The sequence below is a fragment of the Diplotaxodon limnothrissa genome, linkage group LG3 (genome assembly GCF_057381915.1).
Source record: "Diplotaxodon limnothrissa isolate DT_005_m linkage group LG3, D_limnothrissa_male_GT1.1, whole genome shotgun sequence".
Lineage (NCBI taxonomy): Eukaryota > Metazoa > Chordata > Actinopteri > Cichliformes > Cichlidae > Diplotaxodon > Diplotaxodon limnothrissa.
In genome coordinates this window covers 40,239,519-40,260,356 of record NC_140598.1, presented here as the reverse complement: position 1 = coordinate 40,260,356, position 20,838 = coordinate 40,239,519, and the positions used below count along the sequence as shown (strand labels likewise).

The 20,838-nt window shown below is 38.3% G+C and overlaps 1 protein-coding gene across 2 annotated transcripts in view; it reads left to right on the top strand.

The window, feature by feature from the left end:
- Positions 1-20,838, top strand: part of LOC146635831 (uncharacterized) — a 49,089-nt gene that overhangs the window by 4,600 nt on the left and 23,651 nt on the right. Inside the window, exons 2-22 of one of the 2 annotated variants that reach the window (XM_085349082.1) lie at positions 600-2,691; positions 7,333-7,394; positions 8,101-8,139; positions 8,262-8,528; positions 8,975-9,258; positions 9,665-9,882; positions 10,163-10,297; positions 12,860-12,958; positions 13,120-13,181; positions 13,271-15,543; positions 15,911-16,102; positions 16,204-16,238; positions 16,634-16,765; positions 16,966-17,094; positions 17,851-17,889; positions 18,012-18,137; positions 18,243-18,369; positions 19,105-19,275; positions 19,372-19,403; positions 19,937-20,101; positions 20,239-20,373. In XM_085349082.1, the coding sequence (XP_085205208.1) occupies positions 970-2,691; positions 7,333-7,394; positions 8,101-8,139; positions 8,262-8,528; positions 8,975-9,258; positions 9,665-9,882; positions 10,163-10,297; positions 12,860-12,958; positions 13,120-13,181; positions 13,271-15,543; positions 15,911-16,102; positions 16,204-16,238; positions 16,634-16,765; positions 16,966-17,094; positions 17,851-17,889; positions 18,012-18,137; positions 18,243-18,369; positions 19,105-19,275; positions 19,372-19,403; positions 19,937-20,101; positions 20,239-20,373 (6,444 nt within the window). In that variant the 5' untranslated portion in view covers positions 600-969. Of the gene's footprint in view, positions 1-599; positions 2,692-7,332; positions 7,395-8,100; positions 8,140-8,261; positions 8,529-8,974; positions 9,259-9,664; positions 9,883-10,162; positions 10,298-12,859; positions 12,959-13,119; positions 13,182-13,270; positions 15,544-15,910; positions 16,103-16,203; positions 16,239-16,633; positions 16,766-16,965; positions 17,095-17,850; positions 17,890-18,008; positions 18,138-18,242; positions 18,370-19,104; positions 19,276-19,371; positions 19,404-19,936; positions 20,102-20,238; positions 20,374-20,838 lie in introns of both variants that reach the window. The other variant, XM_085349081.1, reaches the window with a different exon arrangement.

Genomic DNA, 20,838 nt, shown 5'->3' with positions numbered 1-20,838 from the left:
TAATGAAAGAAACAGACTACTGAAGAATTCTTTAGCAACTCCCCAAACCATTGTGCAAAGTTTCGACAAAATCAGATATGTCAATAGGGCTAGTTTTGGAACAGGCTAGCTACTAAGCTTTTGGAATGGCCTTTTCAAAGTCCTGAGCTTCAGCTGATAACAAATTATGTGGACTATACTTGAAAGTCAGATTTTTGCCAGGGAATAAATTATTTCAAACAAAGTGGTAAAATTTGCAAACAGAATGATACTACAAAAGCATAGGTGTTCTGAATGTATATGTAAGAAAACCTTATATGAATTCAATTTTGTGCACAGATAATTTTTTTTTACTCTTAAAAATGTACGTTGCACAGTCATTCTGCCCCAAAAAAGCTCAGTTCAAATTATTCAGTGATTTATAATGATGTTCTCTAAAGTACAAATTGGTTTTTAAATTTTTGTAGTCAATCTGCTGGTGGTAAATGAGTTTGCCTGCATTTTTTTTTCTGTTTTCTGACCTTGTTTTCTCTTTTTATCTGACCTTTGATGTTTGTGCTTCCTGTTTATTTCTAGTAGTAAAGATCCTGATATTGTAATGATAAATTTATATTTGGCAGGAAGCAACAGAGTGAACAAATCCAGACAAGACCTTCCAGATGGATTTCACCCATCCAGGAAGCTGAAGCCCACACCAGTTCAAAAACTTTTTTTTTTTTTTAAATTTCTCAGTTTTGTAATTGCTATTGAAGATTTCCCTTCTCCCGCACCCAGGATCACCATCAAACCACATACTTGAAGTTCTCTAAAGGATCTCTCTACACACAAGACTTCGTGATTATGGTTGCCTGACTGAATGGTCACTTTGCATTTTGCACGAGCTCCACATTGACAATGACCTCCAGCATACCTACTTTGTAAAAAAACCAAAACAAAACACTCAAACACCCATTCCATTGACTGCTGTGGCCATCCTTGACTTTCTGAACCATGTCCCATCCCCTTCATAACCCCTATAATTTTGGGATAGAAAGTTCTGCGCAGTGTCGAAATGCGCTTAGCTCTTCTGGAGCATCCTCTGGAACTTCGGACACTACGTTGGGAACAATTCCTTCACTGCGTGCTTTTCCAGTGAGCTACACCCCCCCACAGAGTAGTTCTATTTTAGATGGAGGCATGAAGAGATCTACAGAAATGTATCTTGGTCAAGCCAGGACAGAGATGAGACAGCAGCCTGTTAACCAGGCCCCTTGCTTTACCAGCACTCAAGAAGACAAGTTTATTTCTTCAACTGCAACGGTTGCCTCCAGTCCAATGTGCTCAGCATCTCAAAGACACTCTGATTTTAAAAGTGGGCCTTGCTCCTTGGACTGGTCAACCTATAAGAAAGTCACTGAAAATGTTTCTTCTAGATTTTTTTCATCTACTTCACTGAGCTTCCAAGGCAGTGGTGAAAGAGAACAGGATATGCAGTCCATTCCAGGCTTAGGTGATTCTGACTATCGAATGCAAGAGAAACCTGTGCTCAATACTGATTCCAGTTACCCAAAGTACTCTTCACAAGAAGCTTCTAACATCCTTTTACGTTTTGGACTTGAAAAAGATGACTTGGAATATCTGATCTCCTACCCTGAAGACCAGATAACCCCTGGCAATCTGCCTTTTATCTTAAGGCAAATCCGCATGAAGAAGGCTGAGAATGTTAAACCTATTGTTCATTCAAAAGCCTGTCCTGAACCTCAACCCACCCCCAGCATGACCGTAATGGACAGGTTCAGAAGGGAAGGGATGCAACAGGGCAAATTGGCACAGATTATCAAACCAAGTAAAGTGATTGACTATGGACATACTAGCAAATACGCTGGAGGGTTTGGCAGTGATATAGGAAAGAGCAGTGAAAGTAGAGCTAACAGTAGTGAGAGTGGCAGTATGTTGCTCATGGACACTTGTGATGGTGACAATTGCAATAGAGAACCACTGCAAGAAGGTACGGCAGAGGTGAAAACCAGCACCTTGGTTTCTTCACATGACCACCGGGGTACTGTTTCCATTAATAGTTCAATGCAGAGCTATGAGCCTCCTCCAAGCAGGAATCTAACTCAACGATTGCTGACTCAGCCACACCAGGCATCTCAAGAAATCATCAGCTCTTTCTCTCTGCCAAAGAAAGACACAGACTTAAGACTTCTCAAATTCAAACCAGTTCCTTTGAAAGAACCAGAGCCAGATTGCCATTTGGCATTAAAAATCCAACCACCTCTCAGTCATATTGCACGTGGTGTGCATCCTGATCAACCTGGGCTTGTGCTCATCGGCAAGAAGGATAACAGCTGCACCAAGGATCAAAGTAAAAGTCAACAACAAGTGCCAAAGGTTGCTAAACCCATAAACAATCAGAAGATGCACCAAAGGCAGATGCAGCAGGAGCTAAAGAAACAGGCGGAGCAGCAGCAGGACCAGAAACAACCACCAGTGCAAATGGGACAATGCCAGTCTGCAAAACCAGCTACTCCTCTAGCACCTCAGATAATTCCTAAACCAGTGAACTTCGTTTATATGCCGCTGCCACTTTCCAGCACGCAGTGTCGTGCAGACAGGGAGCTATCAAAGGTTCTGCCAGCGTTGGCCATGATGCAAGACTATGCTGCAGCCACACCACAAACCTTTCCACATACCTGTTCTCTGTGTTTGCAAAAATGTACTGGTATGAAGGTGAGTGGAAGACCGTACTCTCTTCTGTCTCCATTTAGAACATTACGGGTATTTATTTCTGTCTATCATTTTGGTTAATTTTAAAAAGAACCAAAAAACCAACATTAATTTGTGAAACAACCTCCTTGCTTCCAAACTTTACGACTGCTTTTTTAAATGTAAATTTCTGTAGCATATTCTTCTGATCTGTTATTTAAGTCTTTCCACCTTGGACAAATACAAGACTTATGAAGTAAATGATTTCTGTCATATTTCAGTCTAGAAGAAAATGACTGGGTGTGCATCAGTCTGCTCATATAGCTTACTAGAGCTGCCTCTTGAAAAAACTGGAACATTTTATAATGGTTCTCAAACAACATCTTTATTCATATATGTTGACATGTCAAAACATGTCACTTAGGGCACAAGGGAGATTGCCAGATGTTGTATTTATGGGGAAAATAGTTAAGATTGGATTATTCGAGCTGCGTTAGTCTCTGAAAGTAATTCATAGTTACCCTTTTTCTAATTTAATTTAACAATAATGGCAAATTGGAAGTTTCTGCCCAACAAAAAGAAAACGATAAGTGAAGATGAAGAGTCTGCAAATCTGAGGAACATGAGCATCAGAAAGATGACTTTTCCCCCTAATTCATATTTAGTTTACAGCCATCCACTTAAGAACAGTTACTGTCTTAAGAAGAGTAGCAGTCATCTTGCAGTGACAGTCATTGGTTGAGATTGTGAAGCAAAATTAAGATGTTCTATAGTATGCTGCAAAAGTCTTGAGCCCCTTGCATTTCCTCTCCAAGGATCCAGAGATGCAATTGTTATTGCAAATGGTATTGAGCAATAGTTCTCCAGGCTTTATGAAGGACTTTCAAAGATTGTCTTTGGACATTGGCTGCTTTTTCACTCATTTCACTCCAGTTCTTGTACCAAACAATTTTCAGAGGAATGTTTTTTGTTTGTTTGTTAAACCAGTTAACACTGATCTATGAATGATTCAACCAATAAAAAAAATCCAGCAAGCCCACAGGTTGAACCACTAGTGTGTCTACACAAAACCGATAACTAGGCAACTAATTCTTTTTAAATTGTAATTTTACGCACTTTGTCAGCTTGTTGCAGAAATACATTTTTAGTTAAATACATGTAAATTGCCAAAGATAACACTTTCTGACCACTGCAGAACGTGTAGTGGTTTTGCGCCAAAAAGATGATTCCAAAAGAGCCATTAGCCAAAACCTTAGCATGTGTCCTTAAAATATTTTGAGGAAGCTGGACAAGTGCAAGAAAAGAGAAGTGACAGTATTGGAAAAACTATTTAAAGCAGATAAACAGTACCTGAAAGTCATGTCCTTCAGAGACAGGAAAAAAAAAAAGACCTGCAACATGCATGTGGCCCTTCAGTTGAACAATCTCCTGTTCACTGAAGCCTCATCATGGTCTCAGTGGAAGGGTGGCTGTCAAGAACCTTTTTTAATAACATCTAGTGGTCAGAGGGCCAGGTGGCGCCAGTGTCCAGCAGCCTCTCCTCTGTCAGTGCGCCCCGGTGTGTGACTGGGTGGATGACTGAATGTAGTGTAAAGCGCTTTGGGGTCCTTAGGGACTAAGTAAAGCGCTATACAAATGCAGGCCATTTAACAATTTACCATTCCAAATATTGGTATCCAGATGTTATTAAAAACTCTTGTCTTGCCCTCATAAAGTTTATTTCTATCCGATTGTTCAGTCTGACGTCACTAGCCGTGTCTGGGTCTAAACTCCGCTGCAGGTCCATATATCAAACGATCACTATGGCATTACTAAGAGTTGAAAAACTGTCTAAAGTCTTTCATCTTTAATAAAATGATCAGCGTTCTGCTCTACCAGGTGTAACAATTGAGTTTAACATAGAGCTGGGCGATAGAACGATAACGATATGTATCGCGATATAACTTTTACTCGATAGAGAAATTAAGCTATCGCGATAGACCTCGCCGCTCTTGTCCTCTTAAAAAAAAAAAAAAAAGGTCAGCCAATCCAAATTAAGTAGCGCAGAGCCGAACCAATCACAGCCGCAGCGTCACGTCGCGTGACTTGTTACGTACAGCACAAGTGCCAAGCCGCACGTGTGTTTGTTTGGGAAGCAGCCAGCGGGTAATGGAGCTAGCGCATAATGGAGGAAATGAGTGTGCCGACTAGAAAAATCAACCGAGCGTGACCTTAAGAGAAAACAGATGATGGTTCCAATGCCGGAGAGGTTGTCGAACGGAAGAGCCATAGAAGTTCCGTAGTGTGAAGGTATTTCGGCTATTTCAAGTCTGACAAAAAACAGAGTAGCGTGCACTGTAAATTGTGCCGAAAGCAAGTCTGGAAATACAATAAACTGGTGCATGCGTCACACTGTGCGCCACGTTATTGTTTCGGTGAAATGAATTTCTACAATACTGTTACTGTTCTACTCTCTGCAGTGTTTAAATGCTTACATATACACACACAGTTACTGTCCGTCCACGCATACGACTCGGTTCTGCTTCTATGCCCCAGCTTTGTTTACTTTTTCCCACCGAGGCTTCTAGACTTCTGATTGGCCAACATTTCGGCACGGTTAGGAATCTAGCGCCACCTGCTGCTTTGGCATGTTCATAGCAGCATTTTCCTTCATTTCTGCTTTTATGTGTGGACGGGATTATTTTTTAAAACGAAAACGGAAAATCTCCGTTTTCAAAAATACCCGTGTACGTGTGGACGTAGCCTCAGTCTCTGACTGGAAGCGCTAATTCGTCATTCGGCTTTTGTCAGACTAAAGTAACTGTTAAAAGTGTTTGAAAAGCTAAGCTATACAACAAGGAGAGATTGAGAATTTCCTTTTAGTTCTCAGTTTATTTGATATTGACAAAAGTTAGTCAGTTTTGTCTGTTCTTCTGTAAAACAAACTAAGATTTATTTTTAGAATTAATACTTTGTTTCTAAGTGGAATTGACAATTTAGTCTGTTTCATTTGTTCTATTTTGAAACTTAAACGCTTTAGCGGCTGCCTTTTGTGTAGTTTGCAATATTTGCCTTTATTTATCTGAAAAAGTCTCATGTTCCTTAAGTACATCTACCCTGTTGAACTTATTATGGGAAATAAATATTTAAATAAAAACAAGCTGCTGATTATTTCACATTTTACTTGTGAGCAACGGCACATTTAAATCTTACAAATATAGTTATTTGGCTTATATCGTGATAGATATCGTTATCGCCTGAAATGAAAAAAACATATCGTGATATGAAAAAATCTCATATCGCCCAGCTCTAGTTTAACATCCAGGCATCCATGAAAACGGAATTTATGACATTTAACGGAGTTAGAAGTTAGCAGGGAGTTAGCTCGCTAGCTTCTATCTAAATACAATATAGCATGTCCTGACTGCGGGGTTTTGGAAACAAATTAAAACGTACAGCTCTGTTATCACTTCCAGCATAAATGAAGACAGAAAACTAAACAGCAGTGACGTTTGTAGGGTTACTGAAGTTTGGCTAGCTGGTATATAATGATGTGCTACGTGACCGCTAGCGACACAGCTATGTTAGCATAATATAAACAAGCTAACTTTTTTCCACTCGATAAAAGTTAACGTGAGTGTTCTCGGTGGTCAGGAACAAATGTAATCGCATGGCAGGATGCTGTAAAAGGACCAAACTTCAGCCAGGAGAACAACTGAGACAATCCATCCACAATACGAGGTTAGTCATTCATATACTGCTGCATGGGCTGGGCTGTAGTTACATCCTAAGGTTTTAAAAACTGAGCTTAAATAAATGATTACTGGTAATAAAAGCAGAGGGAGGTCAACAGGGATCACTGACTGTTTTAGGAGCTTTTTGAGATAAAATAGAAGAAAATACATAACATTAAACATGTTAACAACACAAAAGCCATATTAAACGCAGACTACTTTAGACCCGGAAGTAGGATTCGTCGCGTCATCACTGAACAACCGGATATTGCTTGCAGACTTTCAGTGAGTCCTTGTAGTTACTTCCTGTTTTAGTATAAATAAACAAGGGGTTCAAGACTTTGGCATACTACTGTGCTATAAAATGAAAACCCCCAATGCGAGACCTTTAGAAAAAGGGGGATGGGTCTTCTTCTTTGACTGCCCAAATACCAATTACAGGTGGGTGTTTTTTTTTTTTTGTTTTGTTTTGTTTTTGTTTTTTGTTTTCCATCTCCATCCAGACCTGACCTCTGCTGAAATGACATCAAACCTCAGGACTCATTTTTATTGACACATTCACACATAGGACAGAAGAGACCTATGTTGCAGAATCAAGAGTCCTGCAAGACTTTTTACATTTCTGTATTTTTTTTGTTTTGTTACTAAATCCATGACTGTGGTCTTCCATGCCATCCTATTTGGTGTTGTTTATAAATATGCTAAATTATTCAATCTTTAAGGATTTTGTCTTTATAGATTTATCATACTTGTATGTACATTTATTGCTTTCCACTATGGCTTATGAACAGTCAGCTGATGTCCAAACTTTGAAAGAAGTCTAAAGGCTGCTGTGAATGCTAAGTACATTGGTTGTCAGATGGTTAGAAAAAACGTCACCCGAGCGGTTGTGGTTAATAATACTTTTGCTATGACAATGAGGCCCATCTAAAATGTTTGTTCTGACTACTAGGAATGGCTCCTTCACCAGAATACCAGCTTTCACCTTGACAACTGCAAACTTCTTCGGAAACGGTCAGTCTTTTCTTCTTTTAACTTTTTCTTTAACTGGGGATGTCTGAACACGTTTTGGCCTAACGTTTCAGTGGATTACTGAACAGAATGAGTGGTTGTAACGTTATAAAGTCTTTCGTAGCATTGTTCCTGATGCTTTGGAGTTAGTAGTTTAGATGGGTAGTATATCCTCTATAGCAGTGGTCCCCAACCTTTTTTGCGCCACAGACCGGTTTTTGCCCGACAATATTTTTCACGGACCGGCCTTTAAGGTGTCGCGGATAAATACAACAAAATAAAACAAGTACCAGTATCGAAAAAAAAGAAGATTTATTCATAAAACACCTGAAAAGACCCAGGAAAACAGAGTTAACGATAAAAACGACAACAAAATAACGCTAAAAACCCTGAAAATCATACATTTCACATCTGAGCCTCAACTCTCGTGGCCCGGGGGTTGGGGACTGCTGCTCTATAGCTTGTTGAAGAGGTAATCAAAATCAGTTTTAAAAATTGTAAGGTGAGCTACTTTTCTCAAGCAACATTGTTAATAGGGTTGATCTGCCAGGGTTAATTGATCCCTCGAGAAATCATGCTTTTAAGATTGATTAGTAGTTGCAGAAATCTACATTTTTAAAACATTTGCTGTTTTAATAGATTTTTGATTTCCCTTATATTGTTATATATATATTTATTTATTTATTTATTTATTTATTTATTTTGACAGATATCCACAGTGGGATGGTAAAGTACTGACGTACCAAAGGTAAAAGTCTTTGTCTTTTGGGAAATTAAAAGTACAGCAGCTTTGCAGGGTTTTGTTTGTTTGTTTTTTTACAGTTATTTATAGTTTTTTTCTTTTTTTTAAACCTCTGTTGCTCTTATTAGTGCTTCAAATACAGGAAAGAAGTCCTCGTCCTCCACCTCTGGCAAAACTTCCCAGCATCGTCATCAGAAAACCAGGCGTGAGAGTCATTCCCGTTCTCGCTCACACAGCCCACGTCGCCGCCTTGGTTTGGATGGCAGAAGGCCTAAACATGGAAGCTATTTATGCTCTCGCTCAAAGAGCCCTCACCACCACTACAGCTCTGGGGAGAGAAGAGAGAAACTCAGTAGTGGATCACAAACGCCAAACAGCTCCAGACGTGCTCGCAGGTCCGATTTAAAAAAATAAAATAAATAAATAAAAGATTTCCATTCCAGTGAATTGTATCATGGCATCAGTGTTAGGTTTGATCTTTTTATCCTTACTGGATTTGTAATAGAAATTTTTCTTTGAGGTATTTCATTGGCAGTTTTGAAAATGTCCTTATTGAAAGGATCGAAAAGGGTCAAGAGGACCAAAAAGGCATGTTGGACACAGTTCATGCCACAAATGTTCCACCCAAACCTAAAGCTTCAGAAAATAAGCCTGATGAGACCTTCAAGACTCCCAAAAGTGATACAAATGTTCAAGAATCTGCAGTTATGCCGGAAGACAGAGCAAGAAATGCGTCTGCTTCTGAAATGAAGCAGCAGACAGAATTAGCCAAAGCTGAGACAAAAGAGGCCAGTCATACTGAACCACTTTTTGAAAAAAATGTTTGATTCTTACTTTCTAGGTCCCGGTCTCGTTCCTTCTCCCCACGGAAGGACTATCTTGCCTCCTTGCATTATCAATCACATTCAAGGAGCCGTGAAAGACGATCCTCACCGAAAAGGAGAGATGGGAAACAGTTACTACAAAAGAGGAGTGATGAAAGACGATTGCTGACAAGGAGACAAGATGATAAGCGTTTGCCACTGAGCAGAAGTCATAAGAGCTCATCATCAGAAAAGAGGCCTCAACAAAAGAAGTTGGACAGCAGTACAAAAAGACTTGCTAAACAGCTGCTGGAAACCACAGGTTTGGCAGTGTGCACATACATATAACTTAAAATATACTCATAATTAATACATTTCTCCCACTTCCAAATGTATGTTTTCATTGTCAAACATGATCAAATTCATACTCCACAGCATTTTCACTATACTGCTGTGGAGTATAGTGAAAATGTTCTGTATGTATGTATGTGTGTCTGTGTGTCTGTCTGTCTGTCTATGTGATCCATAGCGACTAAGTAAAGCGCTATACAAATACAGGCCATTTACCATTTAACTTTAAAAAATAAATAAAATAACTACTGAAATTACAGAAATTTCACCTATCTCTGTTTTTTTTTAATAAAACACTCCAACTGACAGGATAACCTTCTCTGTTTAGACATATGAACCACCAAAGTGTGACTCTTTTTCCATCTTTGTCCTTCTAGGTCTCCACTCTTTGTCAAAAAAGTCTGACCTGGAGGCCATAGCTGAAACAATCGCTCCTGTCATACTGGCTGAGCTAGCCAAGATGAAGTCACCATTATCATTATCATCCTCTGCTTCTACATCCTCCTCCTCCTCAAAGAAGGCGAAGACCACCAAGTCATCTGAAAGTAAACCTGGACTTCATAAGAGTGAAGCAAGTACCTCTTCAAAGCCTAAGGTTGGTGTGTTTGCCAACAGTTAAGGAGTGCTAAGTAATATAGTTCCTTCTTTCATCAACTTTTGGGTCTAAGGCACTGAGAAAATGTTTTGATCTGTGATAAAGGGAAAAGAAAGAAACAATTAAAAGAAAAGTTTTCCTTATGACTAACAGGACTCGTCGACAGACAAGGATGTGTTTGTCTACACCAAACAAATTATAAACGGAACTAGTTTCAATCATTCACAGTCAAGTCTATAGTTAGTTACTGATTTTTTTTTTTTTTTGTCTGTTTGCACAGGCTAGTAAATCTTTTACTTCAACAATGGTCAAATTACATGGGATTGTCGAAACTTTTTCTCATGAAGACGTGGTTGCTGCTGTGGAACATTTTGGAAAAACAGAGTCCATTGTACTGTACAGGTCCAAGCTAGAGGTATGTATAGTGGGAGTAATCAGCTGATATGTTTTTGCTATAAAGGTATGTGGTACATGGAGTCATGTGAAAAAGGAAGTACACCCTTTGTCATTTCTAAGGTTTCTAAGGAAGTGTGAGCATATGGACTATTTAGGTGTGTGTTAACACAATGCCAAGGAGGAAAGACATAAGCAATGATCTTAGATAGTCAGTTATTATTATCAGTCAATCTGTATTTTTAGGCTATTTATACCACTATTTGTAGTCCACCATTCTAAAGTTAGAAAGATTCTTCACAAGTGGAAAATATTCAAAGGCAATCTTCTCAGGAGTGGACGTTCTAGTAAATTCACCCCACAGTTAGACCGTGCAATAGTAAAAGTCCAGACCTCAACCTGACTGAAATGCTTTAATTGGACCTTATGAAGGTGGTACATATGCCCTTGACCTCAATGTATGGGCTCAAATTGTGGTCATAAATATTGTGTACTTGTAAATCAGGATTTGTATGTGTAAAAAGAATTTGTGTGTGTAACAAAGATTTGTGTGCGTGTGTGTGTGTGTGTGTGTGTGTGTGTGTGTGTGTGTGTAACAAAGATTTGTGTGTGTGTATAACAAAGATTTGTGTGTGTGTATAACAAAGATTTGTGTGTGTGTGTGTGTGTGTAACAAAGATTTGTGTGTGTGTGTGTGTGTGTGTGTGTAACAAAGATTTGTGTGTGTGTGTGTGTAACAAAGATTTGTGTGTGTGTGTGTGTAACAAAGATTTGTGTGTGTGTGTGTGTGTGTGTGTGTAACAAAGATTTGTGTGTGTGTGTGTGTGTGTGTGTGTGTGTGTGTGTGTGTGTGTGTGTGTAACAAAGATTTGTGTGTGTGTGTGTGTGTGTAACAAAGATTTGTGTATGGACTTAGGCAAAAAACTACGTGAGAAAGTCTGCACTCAAGTTTCAAGTTACAAGTACGGATTTTGACCCTATTTTTCTTCCTTTGATCTGATTGGCCAATGTCATGTCAATCACAAATTTAACTATCCAATCAGAGAACAGATGGGTTTGGCTGTTTGAGGGGTGCTTTTTTGAACTGCAGGTCCTTGAACGGAATAAATGCCCTTTTACATGCCAGCCCAGGTTTTCCTTCATCACCAGGAAAACAGTCTGTGGTGGTCTGAGTTTTGTGATTTTTGTGTCACAGGTTTACATGCTTAATACAGGGATCTCCTGAACCTTTTCAACAGCGCTGCGAACCTCCGGCGGGGGGGGGGGGGCAGTGTTGTGAAAATGATAGTCTTCACTAGTGGGGATAATTACAAAGCTGTCCTTCGTTATGAATGAGCATGCATGTTTTTATTGAACATTTGAAGAACCAGCAAAAAAAAAACTCTTGAAAAGAAAAAAAATTAGAGATAGAAACGACAAGGAGCAGGTGCATCTAGTACAGGTAGAGCTGCTGCAACAACCCACAGAGCCCAGCAGCCAGTGCAACAAATTCTGGATCCCTGGCTTTTAGTTAGCAGTTAGCATTAGCAGCACATGCTGCGTCCGATGTGAAAGGACCTTTATGCTGCGCACTGTGACTCACAGCAATGGTCCCGGGTCAGCCCTGACGTTGTGTTAAACTAATCCTAAAGTAATAATGGTATTTCTAACCACTGATATACCACAACTTTATCCTTTCAGCTGCTGAAAGTTAGGGGACCTAGCTTCCACCAGATATTTATATAGAGATCTTCCAGCTTCAAACTATTACCCTTCAAGGACGTGCAGTTCAAAAAAGCACCCCTTCGACAGCCAAACCCATCTGTTCTCAGATTGGATAGTTAAATTTGTGATTGACATGACATTGGCCAATCAGATCAAAGGAAGAAAAATAGGGTCAAAATCCGTACTTGTAACTTGAAACTTGAGTGCAGACTTTCTCACGTAGTTTTTTGGCTAAGTCCACACACAAATCTTTTTTACACACACACACAAATTCTTTTAACACACAAATCTTTTTTACGCACACACAAATTCTTTTTACACATACAAATCCTGATTTACAAGTACAAAATATTTATGACCATAATTTGAGCCCATATCAACCTGCTCTTTCTCTTTTACATGACTGAAAGTTTTACAATAACCTAACATAACTCTGAGTTACATAAACATGTATAGAAGTGCCCTTGTTCTGTTTTTGGTTATTGCTTTGCTGTTTGGTTGGGGATTATCCAAGCAGCAAAACATGCTTTTCATCCCAAAAAATCTCTTTTTATGAGCAATATTTGACAGTTCAGGCTTGTGTAAAAAAACATGCCATTACATGATTTGAAGTGCTGTTTTAGAAGAGAAGATTTAAAAAAACAAAACAAAAAAACAACCTATACCTAATTAAAATTTAGTTTAGTTGATTGCTGTTATGTCTGCTTGTTTTTGAACCACTGTTTTGTGCTGGTCTTGGTACTGAATGTGAATGTGGTCTCTGGCTAATTTGCCCCACATGGTAAATCTGACCTTTAGTTTGTGAATATAGTGGGGACATAGTCTAGATGGTTGAAATAATCACAATGATTTCACTTTGTGTGTTTATTTGCACATGTAGGCAAAAGTGAATTTCATGAAAGAAGAGGATGCTCAAAAACTGAAAAAGTTAAAGAGCATCGACATAAAAGGAATACCAGTCACTGTTGTCAGAGAACAGGTATTGTACCTTTTCTGAGTTGTTTTTTAATTATGGTCAAACTGTCAAAACTTGGAATGTATTGCTGTAGCATCATTATACTGTATTTCTTTTACTAATTTTATTATGTAATTTAATATATTATACTTTTTCATGTTTATTCAAACTAAATCTGTTTACAGAATACTGTTACAAAGAAGCCTCTTCCAACCTTTTCCAAAAAACAACAGAAGCTTCCACCGAAGTAAGATATGCTTGACATTCAGACCTTCATCTCGATTGAGATTCTCTTTGTTCCTGTCATTTGCACTTATTAAAATCTTTTCTTCACAGAAAAATCGTCAAGTCAACTAAATCTGCTTCAACTGGAAATTCTTTTAAAAAGCCGTTGTCTTTGTCATCTGGAGACAAAAAAAATACAACAGGCAAACTTGTTACTAAAGCAAAAGTCTTGGTTTCCAAAGCAAAAAGTGTCTCAACAAAACCGATTTCCAAAACCTTAAAGCAAGGCAAAGTAGCTGCAAAAGGAGCTGTAAATGTTGTTCAAGAGAAGAAAGATGCTTCAAATCTTAAAGGTTGTAATGATTCCAAAAGTTCAGGAAAGCAGCAGGGTGATGCCGTCTCAAAACAAAGACCTGCCCTCAAAAGATCTGAAAGCAATGCTAAAAGCTCTGTAGTTGCATCTAAAGATACAGTCAAGGTGGTCCAATTGTCAAAAAAGACTGTGAATCCAATTAAAGGAACTGCAATTGTCACTCGTGCAAAGGTCTTAGTTGCCCAAGCACAAACGGCCTCAACTATCGACAAACCTCAAAGTCAATTACAACAATTGGCTGCAACAGGAACTTCAACAACATTAAATGTGGAAGAAATTACTGTAAAGGGCACTAATGTTCAATCTAAAACTTCAGAAGATAAGCCTGGTGTAGAGACTTTAAAGCCACCAGAAATGGAAATGAAGTTTCAGCAGCCAACAGTGGTGAGTGAGGAGACAACCAAGGTACTTGAAACAAGAAATGCAACAGCTTCTGAAACAAAGAACCAGGCTGATGAAAAAGTTAATCAGAAGGAAAAAGAGGTCAAACACACTCAACTATTAGAGTCTGTGAATACAAAAGTCGTAGAGCCCATGGAAATTGAAAGTTTTTCCGGTAGCAAATGCTTACGAGAACCAGAGTCCTCTGAAATAGGACAAACACCACTACAGACTTTAGGGAGCTCAGCTCAAGCTGCTTTGGATACAAAGCAGACACCTGAAAGGATCGAAAAGGGTCAAGAGGAGCAAAAAGGCATGTTGGACACAGTTCATGCCACAAATGTTCCACCCAAACCTAAAGCTTCAGAAAATAAGCCTGATGAGACCTTCAAGACTCCCAAAAGTGATATAAATGTTCAAGAATCTGCAGTTATGCCGGAAGACAGAGCAAGAAATGCGTCTGCTTCTGAAATGAAGCAGCAGACAGAATTAGCCAAAGCTGAGACAAAAGAGGCCAGCCATACTGAACCACTTGATTCTGGGAATAAAAAAGTGACACAGCCCACAGAACATTTTACTGACAGAACAACTGAACTAACCGAATCCAATAAGGATCAGACACCAACCAGCACAACTCAGATTACACTTGATGTATCTCCAACAAAATATCCGATTCATACACCTCATAGAACACAGACTACCATAAAAAAAACAGAATCCTACAAGAATTCAGAGGTTCAAGAATCTGGAATAGTTCACGAAAAGAAAACCAAGATTCCTGAGACAAAAAATGTATCAGTTTCTGAAACACAGCAGCAGGCAAAATTGTTGAAAGTTGAGACAAAAGAGCCCAAACACACTGAGGATTGCTTTGAGGATACAAAGGTTCAAGATCCTGGATCTGCCAAAAATGATGTGGACGAGGCAATGGAAGTCGAACATTTTGCTGAGAAAAAGGCCTTACTAGCCAAATCGAGTGAGGGTCAGACACCAGCCAGTACAACCAAGACCACACCAACAATTGATCACCCTCAGAGACTGCAGACCAGAGCTGAGACAAAAGAGGCCAAACACAGTGAATCACTAGAATCTGGAAAAACAAAAGAGACAGAGTCCATGGAAGTTGAAAGCTCTACTGATACGACACAGACCATTGTCAAAAACACAGAAACTTTGGAGATTCAAAAATCTGCAACAGTGCTTGAAAACACAACCAAGGTTCTTGAAACAAGAAATCTCGCAGCTTCTGAAACAAAGCACCCAGTAGAATCTACCAGTGTTGATGTAGATGCAAAAGATACCAAACGTGCTGAATCACTGGAGATTGGAGCATGTAAAAAGGCCCTAGCAACCAAATTCAAGGAGAATCAACCTTCAATTGATACAGCTGACACCATACTAGATGCATCTCTACCCAAACCTTCGACCCCATTAAAGACACCACTAAAGACACCACAGACAACTATAAAAATGCCATCCTCATCACAGATCCGACAGAGTGTGATGCCAGATCCAGAGTCCACAACTGCACTAGGACAAAAAATCCTGCAAATGTCAGGAAGTTCAACTGAAGCTGCCCTGGAGGCAAAGCAGACGGTTCAGAGTGTGAACACAGTCGCACAGCAAAAAGGTATGTTTGATACCATTAAGCTTGTGAAACTGAAACTCTATATTTTAGGAATAAGTAAGGTAACAGTTAGGCACCATTATTAGCATTATTAGTTGTGACTTTAGTATTGCATGGAATATGTAGGACAGTGTTGTTGGAGACACAAAATACAGGTTGTGTCTTTGTTACTGATAATGAAAAAACATACACTCATGTTGAAAAATAGTTTTCACAGGACTCAATGCATTTCTATGAACACATTCCTACTGAGTTTGCTGCCATTTCTTTAGTTTATGTCTGCCTGTGGACATGTTCATGAGGTTTGCTTCTAAAATTCTTTTTCAAAATACTGCAATCTATCTGAATAAAACTTCTCCTCCTTTTTAAGATCTTTTGATTGCTGTGACAAGTCAAAAGGACCTGTCAAAAACTGCCAGCAATGTTTTAGCAGTGTCGACTGCAGTAGCTGCATCTTCCAAAACTGAGCCAACAGCTGCAACAGCAGGCAAGCAACAGCAAAGTTTTAGCAACCTGACCTTTGGGGAGAAGATGGAAAAGCTCATGGATAGAAATCGCCTGAGTAAGTAATGACAGAAGCCTGTATGTGGGTCATTATTTGGGTTTTTTTTGGATCAAAACTCCCATTTATTTAACTGTTTTTATGTTCACTCTACCTCGCAGATTGTTTCAAAAATAATAAAACATTGCCGTCAAAGGTAAGTTTTTTTTTTTCTTCTTTTTCTTAAAGGTGTGAATAACCTATCTCTCAGTTTTAGTTGTAGCGAAAAGAATAATAAAAATCTAGTAAAATATCCTTTATCAATGTTTAGCAAAAGTAATAGTGTTATCTGTATGTCTTTAAAAATTACAAATGTTTTTCCACTTTGGTAAAGATAATTTGGAAATTTAGTCAACAAACGTGACAACAAAACGTGTTTTTTGTTGTTGTTGTTTTTCAGAAATGGTGCTTTTGGCATTTCACATTTCTTTTTACAAGATAGTCATCATGCTTTTGTCTCCTGTGTTGCATTCTGCTTAATAGTTTGGGTAAGTTCACTTTCCTGAATCTTAACTTCTAATTTCTCCTTTTCCCCTCCTGTTTAAAATGAAGGTGATGTTGATCACAAACCTGCCAGAATATGAAAATAGCTGCTACACAGAGGCGGACGTTGCCAATCAGCTCACCCTATTTGAATTTGGATATCTAGAAGATGACATCTATGTTATTCCTCAAATGCGTATGGTAGGTACCAAGTTATAAATCTGCATTACTCAGTGATCCCACAGGTATATTTCTAGGTCTCTCTTTGGTTTCTTTATGTGAGGTCAGCCTACATTTTCTTGTATTTGTGTACACCAACACAGTACACAAATACACACAAGTACAGTATACAGTGCACAGTGAATAATTGGAATAATAACAAATGTGACTTTTCCTTCTAGGCTTTTGCCATTGCACCAAGTCTGATGAAGGCAAAAAAGCTTTTTCAAGCGTCAAAAGAGAAGAGTATTATTCTCAATGGGTCCACACTTTGTTTGGATTTTTTAATCCACTCCTTTCCAATGAATCCGGTACGTACTAATACAAAAATACTGTATATTGTGGCATGTTTGGAAAAAATTGCCATGCTTCTAGTGCACAATCTTGTTGATTTGGAGTTGTGGTTGCTCGTTTTCCTTTTGTTTGCTTTGTTCATTTGTCTCTTTTAATTCTATTTTTTTTTTTTTTTATATATACTTTTTCAACATGTTCAAAATAAAGATTCAATCAATCAATCAATCAATCAATCCCTGTAGATTAGTAAATAAGGCACTGAAAGGATGGTAATTAACTAAATAACTTTAAAATATTGTTTAAAGTAGGTTTTTTATCAATTGAATTTTTAGATTATTTAAATGTAATAGAGCATGTAAATACCATACTAAGGCCTTAAAATTTTCTTTTTTAAAAATATTTTATGTTGCCTCAAACTTCAAAGCTTCTTGGTTAACATTAGCAAAAAGCTTTTATCTATCTTGATTTCCTTGCTACAAGTTTTTAACTTGAAAATATCAAACTGTCTGTTCTTTGAATAATTATTATGATTTATTGATGATGCAACTAGATAAATTAATCTTTCGCTGCCTTTTGCTGTGCTGCGCCACAAATTGCTAAATTTGTATCAAGGAAAAAAGAAAACCCTCCAGACTGAAGTGCCTTATAAATACCACCTTACATACAATAAATGTTTGAAATGATACTACCCAAAATTAAATAAGAGAGTAAGAAATGTCTTGCCGTAGAGCGTAGTGCCTTTAACGCTGTGTTCTCTTACATTCATGTTTCAGCTTGGGTTTTATAGCACCCTGATGAATCTGGTGAATTATGTAAGTAACTTTTTTTTCTCCCCTGAATTATACATAGATTTGTAAATATAACATATCAAATGAACAAACAAAAATAAACTCTTTGTATTTGTTTGAACGTTTGCTGGCTCTTCTTAAAGCAGCAGACAACTGATGATGGATCAACAGTAATCTACATCAAGAATATCTCACCAAGTGAGACCAATGATCTCAGGGAAGCTTTGGAAAAAATCGGTTCTGTCAAAAACTACCTGCCTCTCCTCAACAAGGTTAAAAACACACCTGTTCATACATTTGATTACGAGGATTTAAACAAAAAAGACATTGTTGTCTTATCTTCTCTTATCTTTCATGTTTATGCATGTCTGTTCTAGGTGTTTATTGAATTTGAGTCCATTTACGATGCTGATCGACTCGGAGTTTGGTACAGCCTCCTGAAACAGGGCTTTGCCCATAATGTCTACAGGATTAAGATACCAAGAAATGAATCCACAGCAAGACGTAAGTCTTTGTTTTTGGATAAAATAAAGCAGATGAGATGTAGATGTATGGGGAGTTACATAATAGGTAGCTAAAAATATCCTTAAGGGTAACTGGTAACCCTTATGCTGGGCATACACTGAGTGATTTTTGGCCCATTTAGAGTCGATTTTTCCGTCGTGCAACAGTTTTGGGGATCGGCCCGATTTTCACCTTAATCGTATGTCGTGCATTGTGTAGTATACATGGGGTAACGAGAAGCGACCTCGACCAGCTCCCGAGCATCAATCTTTTGGTCATAAGAAAATCAAACCTGTTTGAAATCCTGTCGGCCGTCGTGAGGGTGTCAACGCAGCCTCTCACACTGTGCACACGCAAACACAGAAATGAAGATGAAAAGAGCAGCACGGCAGTGTAGCGTGTGATCTGGACACAAGCGATGGAGGGACAACTTGTAGAACTTTGGCAAGCTCATCTGAGCCTTTATGTGGCCTCACAAAATTATCACGACCACACCAACCGTGTGCCATACATGCATACAACAGAATTAACCTTGACTTAAAATTCTGTTGCCTGCTACATTGAAAACAAAAACAAACTGCCTCAGCAGCTAGTCACTTTTTTTTTTTTTTATATGTTAAATATCTTAAAATAATTGGAATGATATGATGGTAAATAGGAAATGTCAAAATCAAAGCATTTAATAAATTAAAATAAAGCTCTCTTTTTTTTTTTTTTTTCGTTTTGTTTGTGCAGCACCTAGACTGGCAGCGAAAGCTTTGCCGGACAGCAAGGTTGTCACTGAAGGGGCAACAATCCCAACAGCAAATTTTGGCGTTCCTCAGGGAAGCATTTCACCATTTTGGGTTACAATGAAAACGTATCCCTTTTTGTTCCCTACCACATCTCCTTGGTTTGTCATCCCAGGTGAGAAAAACAAATTAAACTAGAACTTAACTCCAGATTCAAAATGTAGGAAATAAGTGGCTCTTACATGTGACTCTGTTTATTTTTGACTTATAGATTTTGTGACGGTCCAGCTGACAAAAAAACAGGTAAGCACTTTTTTAAAAAAAATTTTTTTTTTTATATAAATTCTCCAATCTGGTCAAGTAACAAGAAAATTGTAATTTTAATTACTTGTGATAAGATATTGTTTACCAACTAGATATAACATTTGGCTAAGAAAGTGGTTTGAAAATTGTTTGCATAACCACCCTTGGAAGTTTGGAGAAACTGGCTGAATCTTAATCTGCAAATGCTTCTCTTTGAACCAACTTTTGTCATTTTCTTCTTAATTGCTAAAGAAATAATGTTGTAATGCTTTTGAGTCAATTGTCCAATCACCCCTGATCTCCAGTTCTAAGCTCCATGCTCCTCATTTTGATATGAATATATATGAAATCTGCATTTTTATCCCATGTTCATTACATTCTGAAAATCTGTGCTTAATTATGTAAAATGTCATGAACTGTTTTCAGTATCAAATAGCATAAAATAGTTAATGACTTTATCAAAGGAAGCACAATGTGCAGGTGTTGCCTCTGCTTTTTTCCCCCCCTCTTTGAATTAACTTTGTGTCCTATAGAAAAACCGTCCTCCAGGCTCTGTTTTCCCCCACATTATGCTGACCGGTTTGCCAGAAGGGAACTACCGACACGAGGATGTCGCCAAGCTGGTGTGGCACCATTTCCCTGTTCATAATCTTCATACTCTGTACTACAAGATCATCGTTTTATCACTGCAGAGGAGGGTGAGGAATAGATGCTGAAGACTGACACAAGCACAGACATTTTAATATTCCTCATTTGTTTTTGTTTTTTTAAATCAAACAAAGCTTTATTGAAAACTTTTATTTTTATCTGAGGCTTTTTCTATCCTAACCTACAGGCCTTCGTGTACTTCAGTGACTGGAATGCCTGTACCAGTTTTGTTCAACTGCACAGGAAAAATCCTATTTCTGTCGGAGGTCAGATACTCAATATCCACTTCGTGTTACAGGACATGCATCCTGGATCCACTGAGGTATGGAAAGCTCCGTCCAAAACTTTGATGTGTTATTCGGTCTGTTATTTTGCTGAACTATGATCAAATCATAGGGAAGATGGTTGGATGATAGTTGGAGACTGGCACAACCAAAACCATTGCGACTTTGTACAATGAACTTGCAGTCTTGTTGCCTTTGATGTAGTTTATTCAAAGGTGGGGACCAGGGCTGTGGCCACGCGCAGTCAGTTACCATCTTTGGCGTATCAAGACTGCGACAAAAAAAACAAACTATAAGGCAGAGTCAGTGAATCATTTTGTGAATTAATGGGTTTAAGTTAGCAATTACATGCAGTCTGTTCATGATAATACACTGATTAACTGTTACGTAGTATAAACATACAAATTCACCTCAATTTCTTAACTTTAGAGTCCAGCTAGAATCTGAAATAAATTTTTATCTTGTTCCTGCAGGATTTCAATTTAACTACAAAATAACATACA